The sequence below is a fragment of the Sminthopsis crassicaudata genome, chromosome 4 (assembly GCF_048593235.1).
Source record: "Sminthopsis crassicaudata isolate SCR6 chromosome 4, ASM4859323v1, whole genome shotgun sequence".
NCBI classification, from domain to species: Eukaryota; Metazoa; Chordata; class Mammalia; order Dasyuromorphia; family Dasyuridae; genus Sminthopsis; species Sminthopsis crassicaudata.
In genome coordinates, this window is record NC_133620.1 from 221,328,537 (window position 1) to 221,349,147 (window position 20,611).

A 20,611-nucleotide genomic window follows, 5' to 3' on the forward strand; every position below is an offset into this window, starting at 1 on the left:
CTTTTTTATTATAGCTTCTTATTTACAAAACATATGCATGGGTAATTTTTCAATGACCCTTGCAAAATCTTATGTTCCAATTTTTCCCCTCCTTCCCCCCTAGGTGGCAGGTAGTCCAATACATGTTAAATATTCAACATTAACTTTATAAGATTTTGAGTTTCAAGTTTTTCCTCCCTTACCCCTTCCTAAGATGGCAAACAATCTGATATAGTTTATATATCATGTTAAACATATTTCTACATTAGTCATGTTGTGAAAGAATCAGAACAAAAAAGGGAAAAGCATGAAAATGAAAAAAACAACAAAAGTAAAAACAGTATGCTTCTATCTACATTCAGACTCCATAGTTATTTCTCTCATTGTGGATTGCATTTTCCATCACAAGTCTTTTGGAATTGTCTTGAATTGCTGAGAAAAGCTAAGTCTAATCATTGGTTCTCCGATGTTGTTGTTACTGTGTACAGTGTTCTCTTAGTTCTTCTCATTTCATTCAGCATCAATTCATGTAAGTCTTTCCTGCCTGCTCATCATTCCGTATAATATAGTAGTGGCAGGAGTGTGAAATTGTATTCCCTTTAATCTGTAAAATTAATATTCTAAAATTCTGTACTCTTTGATTTGTAAAGAAGGGAGGTTTGAGTCTCAGGCCCTCCTGACAAGTTAAGTGGGATCATCCTAATAGGCCATTTCTAAGGCAAATCACCTCCAATGATAGCAGACCTCCATTCAAATTCAGGCTGAAAAAAGCCTTCGAAGCAATTTAATTTGGGAGATCCTGGTCTGATTAGCTCAAAGCCCCCTGCCAAGGTCTGCTCATATAATAGGTTTCTGTTTACTCATTTCTTTACACAATGGCCAAAGCAGGACAATGCCTTGTCCCTTGGTATAGCTGCCAGGACCCTGCCCGCTGAGAAGGCATTCTCTTCTCAGTGTCAGCCTCCATTTCCCTAATAGGATTTTGCCACTAAAGAAGTCAAGTCTCTTAGCAAAGCTCACCCAACAACTTCCATTTATGCCACCTAAAACTCAGGTTCATGAATTCTTTCACAAAGGACCTGCGCCTCCAACCAAAAGGGGATTTCCACAACTCTCTGAGTGCCACTAGAACTCCATCAGTAGTATGCCATTTATACCACAACTTTTCAGCCATTCTCCATTCGATGGCCATCCCTTCAATTTCCAATTCTTTGCCACTCCAGAAAAAAGTGGCTATATTTTTGTGGATTGTATACATGCAGGAGGCTGGAGCAGCCTCCAGTTCTTTAGTCTGGAGGACCAGAGTTCAAATGCTGCTTTACACACTTAAGTTAATTCCACACAGGGATGATTGTGGGCTCACAATTTGCTGGAGGATACTGCAGGAGATGTGAGCATGAAAAAAGAGAGATAGATTGTTTGTATACCTAAAAATCACAAATCTATAAGCTTCTCTTCCTTATTTTCCATCTGATTCCTTAACATCTTCCTCGATCCCCTCAATCTGTGCTGGAAAGAGTGATCTTTTTCCAAGGCTATTTCCATAAAAGCTCCCAGGGAGGAAATCTTTCTACAAATGTAGACTAACACTCTCTGTTTAGTTTTTAAAACTATACCCACCCTGACCTTAAACTGTCTTTCTAAATTGGACTTCACAACCCCTTCTGTCTTCTACGATTGAGACAAACTGTTATTTGTTGTTCCTCAGACAGGACTTGAATTTATTTTATTTTATTTTATAATAGTTTTTATTTACCAGATATATGCACGGGTAATTTTACAGCATTGACAATTGCCATACCTTTTGTTCTAATTTTTCCCCACCTTCCCCACCCCCCCACATGGCTGATCGACCAATACATGTTAAATATGTTAAAGTATAAGTTAAATACAACATATGTATACATGTCCAAACAGTTGTTTTGCTGTGCAAAAAGAATCGGACTTTGAAATAGTGTACAATTAGCCTGTGGAGGAAATAAAAAATGCAGGCAGACAAAAATAGAGGGATTGGGAATTCTATGTAGACGTTCATTGTCATCTCCCAGAGTTCTTTCGCTGAGTGTAGCTGGTTCAGTTCATTACTGCTCTATTGGAACTGATTTGGTTCATCTCAGAGTTGAAGATGTCGATGTCCATCAGAATTGATCATCATATAGTATAGTTGTTGAAGTGTATAGTGATCTCCAAACAGGACTCTCTTTTGCCTTTTGCACTCTCCATTCCACAAGCTTAAACTGCACTTTATTTTTTAAATCTTCAACCATCCTCTTTGTCATGAAAACTTTCCAGACTCCCATCCCCCCTCCATTTTATTCCCTTCCAAATCTTACATTAAACATCAGAATTTAACCACTTTGTTTATGTTCATTTGTTGCCTCCCCCATTAGAATATAAGCTAGAAGTTGTTTCTGTAGTAGGAGAGCTACTTTAATCTTTGAAATTTAGGGGCAGGAGTTCTCAAACTTTTAAAAATTAATTTAAATTTTTTTTAGTTCTTAAATTTTTAATGTTAATTAAATATTAATAATAAATATTAATCAAAATAATTAAATTTAAATTTTAAACTAGATTTTTGATGCAGAGTAGTGAAATATATGGATTACTTCTCAGGAAAAAAAATGTTGCTTTTAATTCATTTATAACAGAAAACGCTACATTGAAATCAGAAGTTAGTGACAATAAAGATGTAGATATTTATGTGATGTGTGTATATGCAGACATTATAAAGACATACATAAATATATATAAAAGTTCAAGGCCCAGAGATGGGAGCTTTTTGGTCCACAGATTAATCTCGTTAAATTAAACTTGGATAGCTATTCCGAGTTAGAACACCTGCTGGGTTCCAGAACGAGGCTCGCCCCGCCCACTGTCCATTGGCCCCAATCTCTCCGCCGTGGTCTAGGATCCTACACTAGTCTCTTCTTTCCCCTCCCCCCCCTTCCCCCTCCCTTTTCTTTCTCTTTCCCTCGTTTTCCCTGTCCCCACCCCCTCCTGGATATCCCTTCCGGTTCTACTTCTTCTCCCCCCCGCCCCCATTCTCGGACCTTTTCTCCTCGGGCCTTGCTTTACCTCCACCTCCATAGGCCATCAGCCTCCTCCGCCTCCTCCTCCTCCACCACTTCCCACCCATGTCCTCCCTCCTCCACTACTTCCCACCCATGTCCTCCCCCCTCCACCTCTATCACCTCCCCCCTGCTGCTCCTGCGCCTCTCGCGAGAGCTCAACCGCCGGCAAAGCCGCGCTTCCGCTCTTGCGCATGATCGCCGAGTCTCAGAGGAGAGGCGGTCGGAGGAGAGGCGGTCGGAGGAGAGGCGGTCGAAGCCGTGCAAGTCTGGCTCTCGGCATGCCACCATGTCCTCTACTCGCTTACCTCCTGTAGCGCTAACCCTCAAACAGGTACTCGCGGGACCCCTGCTCCCTGATCCCGCTGGGTCGGGCTCTCTGCTTGCGCTCCGCCCTCCCTCGTTCCCTCTTGTCTTTCGTTTGTTCCGCGAGTACCTCCTCTGGGCCGGCGGCAGGGGGCGCTATGTGCGTTCCCGCACCCGTGCCGGCTTCAGAGCTCTGGAATGGAGAATAAGTGGGAATGACGCCGCCTCCCACCTGTTTTGCTTCTAAAAAAAACTTCCTCTTTTAAAAAAACGTTGGAGGCCGTGTAATTTAATTAACCAGGACTCTGTAATCAGAAAGTTCCAGAAGTCATTCGACTTGTTGGGCCGCAGCTTCTTCTGTAAAAAAAAAAGAGAGGGGAGGGGGGCGGAGGTTTGGGGCTGGACGCTTTAAGGTCTCGTCCAGCTCTGTACCCAGCGGCTCTCCCTCGTTCCCGAGAGGCCCCAGGAGCCCCCCTTCTTCAGAGGATTCCCGGGTCCTCACTTAGGAGGTGATCTCCGTCGTTTTCTCACGCGTGTACGCGGAAGCTTTCCCGCGATTACGTAAACCGAATTAGAGACTTAGCTACGGACAGGTCCTCCAATGAAAACTCTGTGGGGTATTCTGTATTTAAAGGGGCTCTTGAAACCAAGAAGATTGAGAAATAGTCTTCCTCTACAAAGGGGGTAGAGGCAAGTTTAAAGTGTGGAGGCTTTCAAGCTGGAACATTTAGATTTTCACTTTACAGAAGGGGCGGAGAGGAAGGGAACGAGCATTTATTAAACACCTCCTGTGGGCCCGGCAGGTCTACGTAGGGTGATTTTCCTGAGATAACATGTTCGGATGTGTTAAAGACCAGTTTAGTGTAGAACCTTGGTTCTTCACAACATAACGTACAACGCTTCCTCTGTGGTAGGCTTTGGGTTAAACACTTTACAATTATTGCGATTTATAATGAAATGCTGGGATCAGGCGCTATTGTTAATTTGCATTTTGCAGATGAGAAAACTGAGGCAAAGAGGTGGAATGACGTGACTAAAGTCACACAGCTAGTAAGTGTCTAAGGCCAGATTTCAATTCAGGCTTTTCTGACTGTGGGTCCCCTCTCTGTCCATGGTATACCTCACTGCCTCTACCAACAACTGGTCTTTAAAAGGTTGTCATTAAGGTACTTTTAAAATTCAAATAGGGGCCAGGTCACGGTCCCTCCGACGGTGGGAGGGCCGGACAAAACAAAAACACACTGTCTCCGCCCCTCGCTGGTGCACAAACAGTTTGAGAACCCCTGATTCTGACAGGGGTTCTCAAAATACAACCCCGGGCCCACGTTTATGCCGCAGTCTAGATTATGGCAAATGTGCTGAGGGCCGGAGACAGAGTGTGAGCTTTTACTATAGTCCGGCCCTCCCACCATCTGAGGGACAGTGAACTGGCTCCTATTTAAAAAGTTTGAGGACCACTGATTTAGATCATCTAGAACCAAGGTTTATCAACCTTATTTATTCAACCTTATGTGACTTGTCCAACTTCACACACTGAATCAGAAGAGCTAAGAGAATTGACTTTTGTAGTCCTTTTAAAAGTACATATTAGAGTTGGCTTTATACAAGCTTAACCTTTGAAGAATAGGTAGGTGAGAAGAGGGGGAAGAGTTATTTGGGCCAAGAATAGGTTGTAAGGGATCAGAGGCTTGCCTGATTTTGACTTTTACTTTTCACGACACCAAGGGAAGGCCGTAGTTTCTGACAGAAAGTATGTGGGATTTGGCTCAGTTTTCCATAACAGGCTATATGAGCTTAGTCAAGTCTCTTTACCTCTCTCATTCTTAGTTTCCTTACATGAAAAATGAAGGAGCTTGAGACACATCTTTTTAGATGTGGCTAGTGTGGGAATTATCTTATTTGACAATGGATATGTTACAGAAGTTTCTTTTTTAATTAGTAGGTGGTGGGAAGGTGAGAGGTAGGAAAAAAATGCTTGATTTAAAAAAAAAATGTTTTCAACTAGATGTTCTCTAAGGCCCTTTCAACTTTTAAGTATAGCTTAGAAGTTCAGGTATAAGTGAAATTTTTCCTTTTTTAAAACAGTTCATGAGAAGGCAACAAGTCCTCCTTCTATACAGGAAGATTTTACAAGCAATTCGCCAGGTACCAAATGAACGTGACCGCAAGTATCTACAGAACTGGGCAAGGGAAGAATTCAAAAGAAATAAGAGTGCCACAGAAGAGGTAAGGATGACCAAGAGCTCAACCTGGTGGCGGCAGGCCCCCCTTTCACTACTGTCCAGCTTCTTTTCAATGATTGGTAAGCTTTAAATCAAAACTTTAAATTAATGTAGTATGAATACAATCTACTTCAGTTAAAGCTCTCTCTGTACTATATGAAGCACTACATTTTTAGGTACCTTTTTTCTTTGAAGTACTTAAAAAATTTAACATTTTTGTTTTTTACTTCTTTGAAGAAATTACTTATATTAGTGTTATCAAACTCATATAAAAATGGGGACCGCTAATCTATATGTAAGGAACTTGGCAGGTTACATTTGACTTTTATTTCAAAATGTAGCATTTTCTAAATTTTATTGTATTTTTATTTACTTTGTTAAATATTTCCTAATTAAATTTTATGTAGTATAGCCTGCACTTGGGAGGGTTGTGGGCTCTAATTGATCTTCATCAAAGATTTTTAAACTATGGATTACAGTCCTATATGGTGGTCCCCATGACAAAATGTTAGGGTTTCAAAATTATGATTTGTATACTTTGTTTTACATACTTTTATACCCAGAGTCACATAAAAATTTCACAAGCAAAAAGGGGTCATGAGCGGAAAAAAGTATGAGGAGCCCTGGTCTACATGATAGAAAATACATTTTTACTTAAAAGGAGCCCATTAATTTTTTAAATTAACTATTTCCAGGAAATTTTTATTCAGTAGATAGCACTATTTTAAAAATAATTTCTACATAATTATGATTTACTAAAGGGGAAGGAGGAAAAGAAGATATTCCACACATTGTTTGATATACCCAATTGCTTTCCTTTTTTAGATTTTAGCCATCTGCAAATAATGAAACAATTACTCTGCCTTATTTTTTTCAATGTATCTCTTGACTAATTTCTATTTCTTCTATAGGATATAATCCGAATGATGATCACTCAAGGAAATCTGCAACTAAAAGAGTTAGAGAAAACATTAAATTTGGCAAAAGTGTAACTTCATAATTTCCCCCAAAGGTTTTTCAGAATCTATGTTGGAGTACTACAAGGTAAATGGAGTTTAAAACTCATTGCAAGGAGTAGAAAGCTAATGTGTTTGTAACAACCTTTGCCTAGTGATGATCCCACTACAAACTCAAAGAACGTGCTACATTTGTGCAAAATAGCCTCATATGGACCTGTGTTAAGAACTGTGTAAAGAACAAAGTAAAGAGCATCTTGGGAGTTGCCTTAGCAGTGAACAGTACATACCAAGGATTTGTTTTATTATTTTGGATATGCTGGTCAGTTTTCATGAGAAACAACATTACCAAAACATAACATATTGATAAAAAAAAAATTAAAGATGTGTTTTCTTGCGTGTTACTAATATTCTAGACTTGTGTTTTTTCTATCTTCGTTTTAACCTCAGGTTGATAATGATACAGAAATTTTTAAAAAAACAAATATATAGGTTATAGATGCAGTATAGAATGAAATATATATTTTTGGATGTGGCCAATGTGGGGATTTGTTTTCCTCAACTATACTTATAACAAGGATTGTATTTCTTTCTTTTTTTTTTTTTTTTTTTTAAATAATTAATTGAAGGGGTGAATTGGTTGGAGAGAGTGGTATTACAAAAAAAAGAGCCAGAAAAGTGGCTTTATGAAAGTTAAGATCATCTTGTAAGGTATTTATCTTAATTGAGGCAGGTAGGTGGCACACTAGATAAAGAATGCTAGGCCTGGAGTTAGGAAGATGAGTCTTCCTGAGTTCAAATCTGGCCTCACACAGTTACTAGCTGTGTGATCCTGGACAAGTCATTTAAGCAAGCCTATTGCCTCAGTTTCCTTAGCTATAAAATGAGCTGAAGAAAGAAATGGCAAACCATCCTAGTGTCTTTGCCAAGAATACCCAAATGGGATCATGAAGAGTTGGATATGACTGGAACAACATCTTTTGTTGTTTCGTGTATTATCATTTCAGCAGATAGTTTTTGATTGTCATACAGTACTTTTAATCATGTTCTTCAAAAAAAAATCCTTCTGTCTTACAATTAAAGTGGAGACGTGTGTTCTTTATAAGACAAAAGTGTGTTACAAGTGAAAGATCTGAGTTTCTTGTAAGTCGCTAATCTAACTGATCCATTATCTTCTATTCTAAAAATAAGTAGAACTAGATCAGTGGTGTCAAACTCAAATAGAAACTTCAGGCCACATAGTAACTTAGAAAACCATAAAAATAATGTTGCATTTTTATTTTATTAACTATTTCCCAGTTACATTTTAATCTTTGGCCTTAGTTTTATGAAGTTTGACAATCTGAGCTAGATGACATCTAAGGTCCTTTCTTGTTCTACCTAATCTATAGTCCTAAGTATCCTGTCCTTCAACTTAAATAAAAATGTGTACTTCTCTCAGATAATCTTTGCACTATTTTTAGAATGAATGGAATGGCTTTAGTTTGAAGAGGCTGACGACAATTAGGGATGGAAGATATTTTACCTTTTGGTGAGAAAACGAAAGAATCCAGGCAAAGGCATAGAATGGTATTGTAAAAACTTATCAGTAAGTAGTGGATATGACAACCTGTGGATTCAGGTAGTTTTCATATGCCATACAAGGTATGCTGGTCAGCTACCTGTGTTATTTTTAATGGCCAGTCTTGATGCTACAGGTAGAAAAGTAACAAAGGTAATGATTATTAACCTGTTTGATAGCAAATAGGCTTTATAGCTTATAATCACTAAGATTCTTAAGATATGAATGCCTGCCAGTATAAAGGCTTGAGGCTGCTTAAGTATTCTCAGTCCATTATAGCATTTTTTTCTAAAGAGTGAAAATTTAACTTAAATAAAACTTGTGAAAATTTAAGTGTACAGTTATTCCTCCAAATTCATTAAAAAAATTTCATTTCCTAATATTTCTATACTCCCCAACTCACCCAGTTATCCTTTATAATGGGAAAAAAAGTTCACATCTGAATTTGACAGCAATGTTCCATACTCATCTCTGTAAAGAAGGGGAAGGAGAATACCCTCTTTGGGGCCAAACTTAGTTATGATAATTATGTAGCATTCACTAATGTTTTTTTTTTTTTTTTTCTTTTCCATGTACATTACAGCCATTGTGTAATTTTTTGGTTATTCCTATAACACTTTGCATTATTCATATCTTCCATTAATTAATTTGCAATCACAGAGTCAACAATGTAAGGCACTTAGTTAAAATTTATGTACTTCAAAAATTGACAAATGCTTCATTATGAGAAGACCAATGATTTATGCTATCTACCTTCTGACTAAGAAATTATAGATGTGATATAGAATAGTATTATAGAATATATAGAATAGAATATAGTATTTTTGGATATGGCCAATGTGGGGATTTGTTTTCCTCAACTATACTTATTTGTAACAAGGATTGTATTTTTTTTTATTTTTTATTTTTTAATTGGAGGGGGTGAATTGGTTGAAGAGAGTGGAGAACTTGTTGATAGTATTACAAAAAAAAAGTCATAAAAGTGGATATTTTAAAGAAATGCATAGAAGAGAAGACTAAACAGATTTAAAAATAATGTTGAATTTATTATAACTTTAATTAAAAGCAAGCTCTACATAATGCAAACAAATAGTTTCATACATAGTCCTCTCAGTATACCACCTTGTATAGGAAAGGGATTTTTTGATCTTTAGTTCAAAATAAAAAGTCTAATACTAAATATAAATTGGAAACTAGATTTTTGGATACTGTTTTATCATGTCTTGAATTTTAGCTAATTACTTTGATGGCTGCTTCCGGAAGATTAGGATTGATTCTAATGAAAGCATTAAGGAAAATTCTAAAAATGTTTACAGAAGCAACTGGTTACATTTGACAAAATGTTAGAGTTGGATATTTGGGATGTTTAGTGAGTTGCTATATGATTAAACATGACATAGCTATAGCAAGAATACTCCTAATACCTTAATGGATCTGTGATCTTATTGACAAGAGTATTTTTCCAACAAGACAGTTCACAACCCATCCATGGCTTGCCATGTCATGAGACTCATTCATGTCCTGATGTGATTCCTTCTATAAATTTCTTATGGAGAGTACAGACAATGTACTAGGGACTTTCCTCATATTGCTGACTTCATAAGGAAACCAGTGAAGCATGAGAGCTGTTCTATATAGTTCCTCCTAAATCTCATCATATAAATGACCCATCTTTTTAAATCATTTTTCCTTAATGATAGCCTTTACATTGTTTCTCCTTCACAGCTCCTTGTTTAGAATGCTTTGTAATATATGTGTGTGGGTACACACATACATACACCCCCCCACACACACAGTCCTTTAGAAAGTTCTTTAGAAAGTAGTGTTCCATGAATGAAAATAAGATACCACTTGGATGAATATTGTTTAAAAGATAGGTCTTAAGTTTCGGGGAGTAACTTGGGAGAGCTTTTTCAGTTTTGCAGTGAACCAAAGGCAATTTCAGCCTGCTTATTTACTACTACTTATACAAATCTGTGCTCAACTCATTGTCCCCCAGAGAGGAAGATCTAACCCAACTAATTCCTTTATCTATCTGCATCTCCAAAACACAAATTTCATCTTCTAGTTTTGATTATAGCCATAATTTCTAGATTATCACAAATACAGGAATTAAGATTTGGGAAAGACTTCAGCAACATTGAATTCTTTTTATTTTTTTTTCATTAGTTGGTTGCTATCATCCTCCCATACCCAGTCCTCAAAACAATTATATTAGCAAAATAAATTCCCATTTCGACCATGTGTGAATATTATGTTCCTGCATTTTAAGTTAATCACTTCTCTATCAGGAATCAAGTGGACTGTTTCAGCTTTATTCTTGATTTGTGGTTTACTAAGGAGTTGGTGAGAATTCCAAAATTTTTCAGATTTTTTAAAAACATTTTTTCTATACATATATATATATATTCTCTATATTTTTTTTATAAAGTATGAATTGTTCTAGTTCTGCTCACTTTGTGTTCATTTACAGAAGTCTGGAAAATGATGTCATTTCATCATTTTCTATGGAATAATTAATAATGTTCTATTTGTTTAATATTCTCCATTAGTAGGAAACTTCTTTAGTTTCCAATTCTTGACTACTTTAAAAGTAGCTGCTAAAATGTATTTTGTACAAATAAATCCTTTGCTCTTTTCTCAGATTTCTTTGGGGAATAGGCCTAGATTGGCCAAAGAGCATGTGCAGTTTAATAATTTTTTGGACATTTCATTATGGTTAGACCAATTCATAGCTACACCAATAATGTTCTATTGCACCTATTTTCCTGTATCCACTCTAACATCATTTCTTCTTTTGTCACTATTTCCAGTTTGATGGATGTGAGGTAGAAAACCTCTATAGTTTAATTCATAATTAAAAAGAATTCTCATTATAGTATATTTGATAAGTAGTCATCCATTCAGGTTTAAAAATTTCCAAGGAAGAAAAGGATGTTAACAATCACAATTTCTAGACAATTTATAAACAATAGCTTGGCTTAGGGACCCTAAATGTATAATCCTGCTTAAATGACTAATGAATGCACATTTTGCTGGAAAAATAATGATCTCCCTACTTTTTGGAGACGAAGTTTTTCAAATCCTGTAACAGCTATCATATATCCCACTATCTCCTGCATGTGTCTTGTGCAAGATAAACATCCCAAGTTCCTTCAGCAGACCCTCAAATGACATTAAATTTCAGTTCCTTCATCATGCTGATTGCATTCCTCTGGACTTTCTTCAACTTACCAATGTCATCTTTAAACTGAACCTAGTACTCCAAGTAGGACCAAACACTACTGGAAGCCTATTTTTAACAACTGTGGTCTGCCACATCATACTTCTAATTAATGTTCAGAAAGTCCATTAAAAAGCTCAAATTCTTTTCAGATGAACTATCTAACCATGGCTCCTTCATCCTGTACTTCTGAAATGGAACCACAAATGGAAGACCAGATCAGATATTTAGAATACAGTTAACTTTATGAACTATCTAAGCACTCCATAATTTTTTTCTTCCACTGCCATATCACTGTTGAAGCAGAATGGAAGGGGCATAAAGGATCATTTCATATTTTTCTTTGTTTCATGGACTGCCATGGCCAAAGAAATAACCAAGGAGACAGCGTAGTGAAGTGACTAAGATCGTTGGATTTGGACTTGAAGACTTCTGTTCACATTCTGGTTGTACTAGGCAAAACTGGGGCAAATCACAATTTTTTTGGGTTTTAAGAATGTTAAAATAAGGGGATGGAATACATGGCTTTTGAGGTATTTTCCAGCTCCAAATCTGCATGTGAACAACTGGTCAAAGAATAATTAAGACAGGAAATTAAAGCCTATCAACTAGAAAGATCATCACTAATTTACTGTTAGGAATGGTTACTCAAAGAATGATATGTTGATGCTATCCAAAATTAGTAGGTACTCCTGACCGTGACTTTAAAATACACATGGTGATTATTACAGTAAAAGGTAGTTTTTCTTTTTAAGTGTTGCTGTGAAATGACTTATGCCTTTGGAAGGCTAAATTCCACTATAATTAATTTTAGTATAATTTCCTCTTATTTTTGTTAAATTCTGTGCTTTTTTCTGTTATGTGTTGTCAGGTTAGATAAAAATAACTTATTTCATTTCTTTTAATTTATGTGAAAAAAAGTAATTTTTATTTTTTCCATTAATAAAATTTAATTGGAAAAATTTATGTAAATTTCTTTATTTCAAGACAATCTTTTTCTAAACTTTTGCATGCAGCTTTAAAGAAGTCAATATTTCCTATCAGAGAAGTTGAAGTTATATAAGAACTGGGTTTTCTGGCTTCCTTCAAAAATTTAAAACAAAAGCTGTCTCCTGTATCTTGCTGTTCATGTGAGAGAATAAACAGCCATCTTTCATTGGCTCATTGGCAAAGAAGCAAAAAAAGGGCAAATCTTAAAAATCCAGTTACCCATATGTTATCACTGAATAATTTTGCCTTTCACAGTAATTGTATTCACTTCAATCCATTCAAAGCAAACCTGCTTTCTTCTCAAGAGATCTATTCACTCTATGGCAAAAGTTTTGGGGTTTTTTTTGGTGGTGGTGCTGGTAGTGAGCTATACTGTTTTAGGGACATGCCCACAAACAAGTATAGGCTAATTTTAGAATCATGTTTTTAAAATACAATGAAATAGAAATTAATAACCAAAATTTTAATATTAAAAATGAATTCAAATTGATTAAAAAATTAAATGGAAAACAATATGCCTTTTTAGTGTAATCCTATAGTAGTTTTAACATTTGATTGAAAAGAAAAACAAATATGTTACCACCTAATTCCTTTATTTTGAACTTCCTAAGTCAAAAGGTTAGAACTAGTATGCATCACAGATATTTAATGTGCTCAGCAGTGTGCTAAGGAATTTTCACAAATACTGCAAGATTTTACTTTATAGCTACCATTTAACATATAGAATATAGGCATTCCTTTAAAAAACAACAGTAGCTATAATGCATAATTCTGCATAATAGCAAATTTCCCTATCAACCTACAAAGATTTCATCCCCAACTTTGACACATTGGTTTATATGGCAGGGTACTATTTCCTTTTTTTTTTTGCTCACTATTCTATTCCTTAGAAATATAGTTGTGACATATAAACAGGACAAAATGTTTACTGTCCAAAATAAATTCTTCTGCATTGGTAAGAAAAATTACAACTTTGCAACTTATTTTTGATAATACCAAACAAAACAACTAAAATTCTAACCAAAGCTAGCCATTAAAATGCAGAGTAATGGTAGTAGAAAAGTCCAGGTTTTGTTGTAATCATCAAGGAAGGTATTGCATTTTTACTTGTATAGCCTTAGTCTACTTACTGAACATGGGTTTAAAAAGGTTGAAAGATTGGAGACAGTAGCTTTAGGTCACTAGAATTTTGTTTTCTTTACTCCACAGTTTATCAAGATGGCAATATAGCAATTGAATTATATGCCTACGGATTGCTGGTTGGGTTGGTTTTAAACAAACTCGTATTTTCTACCCTACTGCTATTTTTAAAAAAGAGTTACATGGTATTTTTGTATCCCCCTTTGAGTTAAAATTGTGACCTGTTATTAAACAAGGGCAGAAAATTAAACATTTAAGAATTATTTTGTGGATTTCACTTCTTTTTAATGCTAGGTGCTGTTTCTTTTGGATTGAACTAAGGAATGTTTTTAAGTTACCATGATCTTTGAAGTACCTTCTAGATGTAAAGTTCCATGAGCGATGATTTTTTGCTTCAGGAACATGGTAGAAAAAACTCAATCTAGCAAAAGCTCAATGAGACAGGCAGCCTCTAGAGCTACTAGTGAACACTTAAGGGAATGGAATGAATGAAATACTGCACAGTTCAGGAGCCATATAATTTAAGGGCAAGAGGATAAAAAATACTGATAAATTTGAGATAATATTAAATTAGTTTTACAAGTTACAAAACAATGAAATTCATACATTAGGTTACTCTATTGGGGATTTTACCATACCTTAATTTAACACTATCCCAAAATACAAATTCAATACATCAGTAGTCAATAGATTATATTACTATGGGTTGAGGTTTTTTTTTTTTTAGCATAGTGGTAAGTGGGCTTCTGGGTATGTTGACTGTTGAAAATAAATTCTTTTGCATCTGGTTTAGCAAACATGCTGTTTTGTATAAAGAAAGGATAATATAAATAATGGGCCTCTGAAGTCTCGTCTACAAAAAAAGAATATATGCTACTCAAATTCTTAGACTAGAAATTTTAAGTAGATGAGAATGTCTATTATTCTCCAAAAGGGCAGAAGTTTAAAGGGCAAGGCTAATTAGTGTATTAATCTCAGAGCTAGAAGAACCTCATAGATAATCTAGTTCAAGCAATATCTAGACAGGAACGTCTCTCTTATCAGATTTCTGACGAGTCTTCATCCAATTTCTGCTTCTTTATTTGGTACTTCCTAAAAGTTTTAATGCAAAAACTACACTCCTTAAGTTTTGATTATCTTTTCGTGACATTAATGAAAAAGGCCTTGAGGCCATGCTAAATTGAAGATAGGTGAGATAGTATCTAATGATTCAATTATCCAATTTGCCATCAAATTAATAAGAATACTTGGAGGTTCTTTGAAAGAAAGAGAATAAATATCTGAACATTTTCTATTTTGGGATAAGAGAATATCCATATCTCCATAAAATCCTGATACTTATATCATAAGCTCTAATCCAGAAAGGATTTCAGATGATTTGAGTGAGTTTGATTTTCAGTTGCTCACAAAAAAGTCTGGGATATAACAGTAAGGTTAAAATATTTTTCACTTGTTTGTTTTAAAATTATTCTAAGATTAGCCAGAGATAACTGTTCCACAATCAACTGCAACAAGTAACTGTGAACAAGCATTCATCAGAAGCTCTAATTTTAGCAAGCATTTCCAACTCTGCCAATATAACCATTTCCATTAGCTATATCGCAAATAATTTATTTAAATATACTATCATCCACATTATTACACTGGGTTTTAGACTCCTCTTTTCAGTTATTTGTGGATTACAGTTTCGTGAGAGGAACTGAATGAAAATCAGAAAAATTCATTCCCTTCAAAATCTTTTTTTTCCTAGGTTTTGTGTGTGTGTGTGTGTGTGTGTGTGTGTGTGTGTGTGTGTGTGTGTGTGTGAGAGAGATTTACAAAAACAAACAAGCTTGAGAGGTACAGTTCAATTCATCTTAAAGTCACAGATCATTCAGAGATCTGTTGTTGAGGCACAGCAGGTGAGTTTGAACATAAATGTGGAACTAGTTGGTTTGAATTCACAAAGGGCTTTTGTTTTTTGGTGCACATATTTTATACTTCCTGAATATTAGGCTAAAGCTTGAAATTGTTATATATTCCACAGTTTCACAATCTTCTTAACTTGGCCCACTCAATCTAAAACTAAAAATTTCCCATGAACCTGAACTGAGTTTTGAGTGATGAAACTTGATGCTACTACTCTTGATTTCAGGTATGAGAGAACTTCAACAACAAGAATTCAGGCATAGAAGTCACAAAGATCACATTTCAGCAATTAAGTATTGTGTGTGTATATATATGTTTGTATTTAAAGACAAGTCTTTGTGCACCAGGATGAACACTTTGATCCCAGCTATTGTTGTTCATAGCAAAATCAGATATGCTCCGAAGTACTTAAAACATCTCCATGCCCAGATGCTAACTTTCTTTTTGTATTTTAGTCCTTAGCTTACTGAGTTCCTCTTCTAAACTCTTAATGTGTTCTTTTAGTGTAGCCTTATCTTGCTGTGCTTTCTGATTAGCTTGGCACCGGGCCTCTTCAATCTTCCTCTCATACCATTTTTCCATTTGGGTAGATACAGCCTCAAAAAAATATTGTGTAATTTCTAGAGCTTGGGAGGTGTCTCGAATGGGAGGGCCAGTCTGGTGATCTGCTGGTTGCTGCTGGGTGCATGTACTGCCAGGTACATGTGTTGATGTATGTTGCTGGGGCCTGTGCCGTGTCTGCCCACTTTTCCCAGACTTCTTCGTTTGAGTGCCTTTGTCCATGCAGTGACCAGCCTGGTGTTCGCATTTAGTTGCTTCAGTTGAGGGCAACAAAGCTGTCTGTACCTTAACATGTCTCAATTTAGAGTTCCCACAGTCTAATGACGGTTCTTGCTGCAATCTGTTGGAAGCAGTAGAACTAATAAGTGCCTTTTCTTTGGGCCTAACAACCAGAGGGGGGATGGCAGAAGCAGTGGCTGGACTGGTAGTAGTAACCACTGATTGGTCTGCACCTGTTGGGAAAAGGAAAAAAAAGCCAGCAAATCCAGCCTATTCACTTGATCATATATAATCACATTACTCTGTATCAACATTCTATTTAGAAAACTGAAGGGAATACTTGTCTTGAATTACCTTAAGGCCTAAAGCAGACAATCTATAGTCTTCAATCAATCCTATTACCTCTATATTTATCCACTTTAAAAAAAATCATTTCTCTCTTTTGCCATTTTTCTTTGTACTCCTTATATTTAGACTCTCAAGGTATAAACTACTAACAAACTACTTCAGTCTAAACCTGAAGTTTCATTATTCTACTTCATGATTTCTCAGGATACTAAATGTCCACAGGAAACTAGATAATTGAATTAAGTACTACTGAAATTGCATCACTGTCTAGCACAATGTCGAAGGCCAATAAATTAACTGCTATTAATAAAGAACTGGTATTTTGGTAGAACTTAAACTTAAGTCAGGGAGAAAAATGAAAAGGGATCAAGTTTAGAGGGAGAATGCCCTTCCCTCATTGACATGTAAGGAATACATATCCTAGTGATCATCCCTAATCTTGACTGGGGATGCTCTCTCTATATATATGTATCACATATAGATATAAGCTATATCTATAGCTGAGCTCAGACACACTAGATAAAATATCAAAAATGGTTTTCAGAATATTATCACAACTGTCCTATTGTGCTAACCATTATCTTTCAAGAAATCATTAAGATGCTACAGGACTGTGAATCCTTTAAAAACTAGTGGGCTTCAATTTTAAGGAGTCTTTGAATTCAGTTTACCTGTGAGGGATTCAGAAGTAGATGGGGTTGATTTATGCCTCGAGACTCTGGAATCTCCAGAAAGTTTCAGCTCCAGATTCTGAATCTTTAACATGCACCATGTTTTCAATTCATCGACTAGGGATACCTAATAAAGAAGATGTAAAATGAAATCTACAAATAAAATCAAATGATAATTGGGCTTTATCAAAGATGCTTGTTGACAACTGAGGACCTTAAATTTGCCACCCAATCCTCTTCCTCACTACATGAGCTAATCCATAAAAACAGTCAACAGTGGACTCAAATTCATAAACTGTGGTTAATGATATAATACTTATCTTAGAGTGATAATGGGAAGATGAGATTAGAAATATCAAATAATTGGTAATGGTAAAATTTCATAAATTATGCACTTCTGCCTTCTATTTGTTCTCCATTGGTTGTTAATAGAATAGAATGTAGGCCTATGGTTTCATTGGTGTTGGGAGCTCTTGAGTGGGGAAACTCCCTCTACAAATGGAGGTGAGAATCTTCTCTGAAGTTTACAGTCTTAAAAAGGGTTGCCTAAACCACTAAGGTGTTAAGGGACTTGACAAAGGTCAGACAGCAGCTGAGGGATAGGGTTTGAAAGTAGGTGTTCCTGTCTTTATCCCTGGAAATACTGAGACTTCTCAGGTTGTTACTGATTTAGCACAAAAGCAAATAGTTAATTCATCAGGTACTTGTTGAAGACTACATGTGTAAGGAACTGGCTAAATCTTGTTAGGATAAGGCAAAATGGAATCTCTGCTCTTGGGATTGGGATAGGGGAATGCCTTGAAGTGGGATACATTATTCATTTTATTCAATTAATGTGTGATACAATACAAAATATTTCTTTTTTTATTGATAGAACATATGCATGGGTAATTTTTCAACATTGTTCCTTGCAATCACTTCTGTTCCAACTTTTCTCTTCCTTCCCTCCACCCCTTCCCTTAGATGGCAGGCAGTCTCATACATGTTAAACATGTTAAAGTATGGCTTAAATACAATATATGTGTACATATTTATACAGTTCTCTTGTTGCACAAGAAAAATCAGATTTAGGAAGGTAAAAATAACCTGGGAAGAAAAGCAAAAACGCAAGCAGTTCACATTCATTTCCCATTGTTCTTTCTCTGGGTGTAGCTGGTTCTGTTCATCACTGATCAATTGGAACTGAATTGGATCTTCTCATTGCCAAAGATACCCATTTTATTAGAATTGATCCTCATATAGCAACACCAAATATTTCAAAAATCACAATCCAATACATTTAAGCTCATGGGCAGCTATGTTATATAGTGAATAGAGTGAGCCAGACTTGAAGTCAAGGAGACTCATCTTATAGGATAATAATGATAAATGTTAAAAGGGGTGTGGGGATACTAATGTGTTGTTTGGAGTTGTGAAATGATCCAACCATTCTAGAGAGCAATTTGGATCTATGCCCAATGAACTATAAAAATTTTGTATACCTTTTGATCAGCAGTCTCACTATTGGGTGTGTTTCCCAAAGAGATCATAAAAGAGGGAAAAGGACCCACATATGTAAAAATGTAGCAGCTCTTTTTGTAGTAGCAGGGAACTGGAAATTGAGTGGATGCCCCTTGGTTAGGGAATGGCTGAATAAATCATGGTATATTAATGTAATGGAATATTATTGTTCTACAAGAAATGATGAGCAGGCTGACTTCAGAAAAACCCAGAAAGATATAAATTGATGCTTAGTGAAGTGAGCAGAACCAAGAGAACATGATATACAATAACAGTATTATGTGATGATTAACTGTGATGGAGTTGGCTCTTCTCAACAATGAGTTGATTCAAGACAATTCCAAAAGACTTGTGATAGAAAATGATGTCTGCATTCAGAGAGAGAACTACAGAGACTGAACGTAGATTGAAGCAAAATATTTTCACTTTTTTTCCCTTATTTTTTTCCCCTTTGATCTATTTTTCTTGCACAACATGACAAACATGAAAATATATTTACAAGCATTGCATATATTTAATCTATATCAAATTGCTGTCTTGGGGAGATGTAGAGATAATAGAGGGAAGGAGAAAAATCTGGAACATAAAAATCTTACAAAAGTGAATGATGAAAATTATATGTGTATTTGGAAAATAAAACACTACTGAAATTTTTTTTAAGATTTAAAAAAAAAAAACTCCATGAATTTAAATCCAGATTCACACACTTACTAGCTATGCAACCCTGAGCAAGTCACTTAACTCTGTTTGCCTTGGTTTCCTCATTTATAAAATAATCTAGAGAATGGTGCTGAAATAGAAATAGAAATGGCAAATCACACCAGTATCTTTGCCAAGAAAACCTGAAATAGGATCATAAAGAGTTGGATATAACTGAACAAATCTGCACAAAACACATTTCAATCATGTATAGAAAGAGCTATAATACAGTAAAGAATGTGCTATTAGTAGGGCACAAACCAAACACAACAGTAATTCAGAGAAGACACCTCTTTAAAACAAATATCCCTTCATGTTCCCAGACCAGTTTTCATTCTCAACTTCTTTTGTTTTTCAGTAACACCACTATCCACAGATGGCCCATGCTTGAAAATTCCATTTTCTTATATTGATCTCTTCTATTCAATCATCACATCTGTTGGAGTCTTGCTAGAAAGGTCAGAGGGAAAAGGGCCAAAAAGGTTGATTGGTCTAATTTGCCTATATCAGTGTCTGCTTAAGGACAGATTAAGAAATTGGTAGCTACTGGGAGCAGTGAAGCTGAACAAGGGAGACAAGCCAGTAGTGTAGTGGATAGACCACTGGACTTGAAGGCGGGAAGATTGAGTTCAAATTTGGCCTCAGCCATTTACTGTGCAACTCTGGATAAGTTACTTAATGCTTTTTGGGGGCTTTAGTTCCTTATCTATAAAATGGAGATACAACAGAGAAAGAAATGGCAGGCCACTCCATTATTTTTGCTAAGAAAATCACATGGCTTATGACTAACAATAAGCTAAAACCACAACAAAAACAAAAATAGCCAGCCTTCCTCCTCCTTGTCAGATTGTCATACAAACTGAAGACATCTAGAATGTTTCTTCTAACTCTTCTCTCTAAATTAAACTTGGTGATTTATAGGGCATGATTTCCATGCCTTTCACTATCTTTCTTTATTCCTATGGACACACTCTAGTTTTTTCAATATCCTTTCTTAAATGTACCCTGAACTGAAAACAATACTACAGTTGTAGGCTGGCCAGAGCAGAGAATACTGCAGCTCAATGACTCAACAAAAAAGCTAATACAATCTTGGGCTATATAAAAAGTAGAATAGCTTCCACAAAGTTGCCTACCCTGACCAGATTTCATCTGGAGCAATCTGTATATTGATGTTTTTTTGAACAAAAGTATAAGATTCTACATCCTTCTTTATTTCATTTTACTAGATTACTCCCATGAACTTAGTAGATTTGGCCA

The 20,611-nt window shown here is 35.8% G+C and overlaps 2 protein-coding genes across 6 annotated transcripts in view; one reads left to right on the top strand and one right to left on the bottom strand.

The window, feature by feature from the left end:
- The first annotated feature begins 2,855 nt into the window (after window positions 1-2,855).
- LYRM2 (LYR motif containing 2) lies at window positions 2,856-6,939 on the top strand. Of its 2 annotated transcripts, none has more exons than XM_074310302.1 (3): window positions 2,856-3,381; window positions 5,439-5,655; window positions 6,487-6,939. In XM_074310302.1, the coding sequence occupies exons 1-3, from the start codon at window positions 3,337-3,339 to the stop codon at window positions 6,573-6,575; spliced, it is 351 nt and encodes a 116-aa protein (XP_074166403.1). In that variant the 5' UTR covers window positions 2,856-3,336; the 3' UTR covers window positions 6,576-6,939. The 2 variants fall into 2 exon arrangements, with proteins under 2 accessions (XP_074166403.1, XP_074166404.1); XM_074310303.1 differs by having other exon boundaries at window positions 5,439-5,579.
- ANKRD6 (ankyrin repeat domain 6) overlaps window positions 6,485-20,611 on the bottom strand; it is a 99,555-nt gene continuing 85,428 nt past the window's right edge. For all 4 annotated transcript variants that reach the window (XM_074310300.1, XM_074310301.1, XM_074310298.1 and 1 more), the window contains 2 exons: window positions 17,153-17,279; window positions 6,485-16,366 (listed from right to left, as the gene is read on the bottom strand). In XM_074310300.1, the coding sequence (XP_074166401.1) occupies window positions 15,786-16,366; window positions 17,153-17,279 (708 nt within the window). In that variant the 3' untranslated portion in view covers window positions 6,485-15,785. The remainder of the gene's footprint in view (window positions 16,367-17,152; window positions 17,280-20,611) is intronic.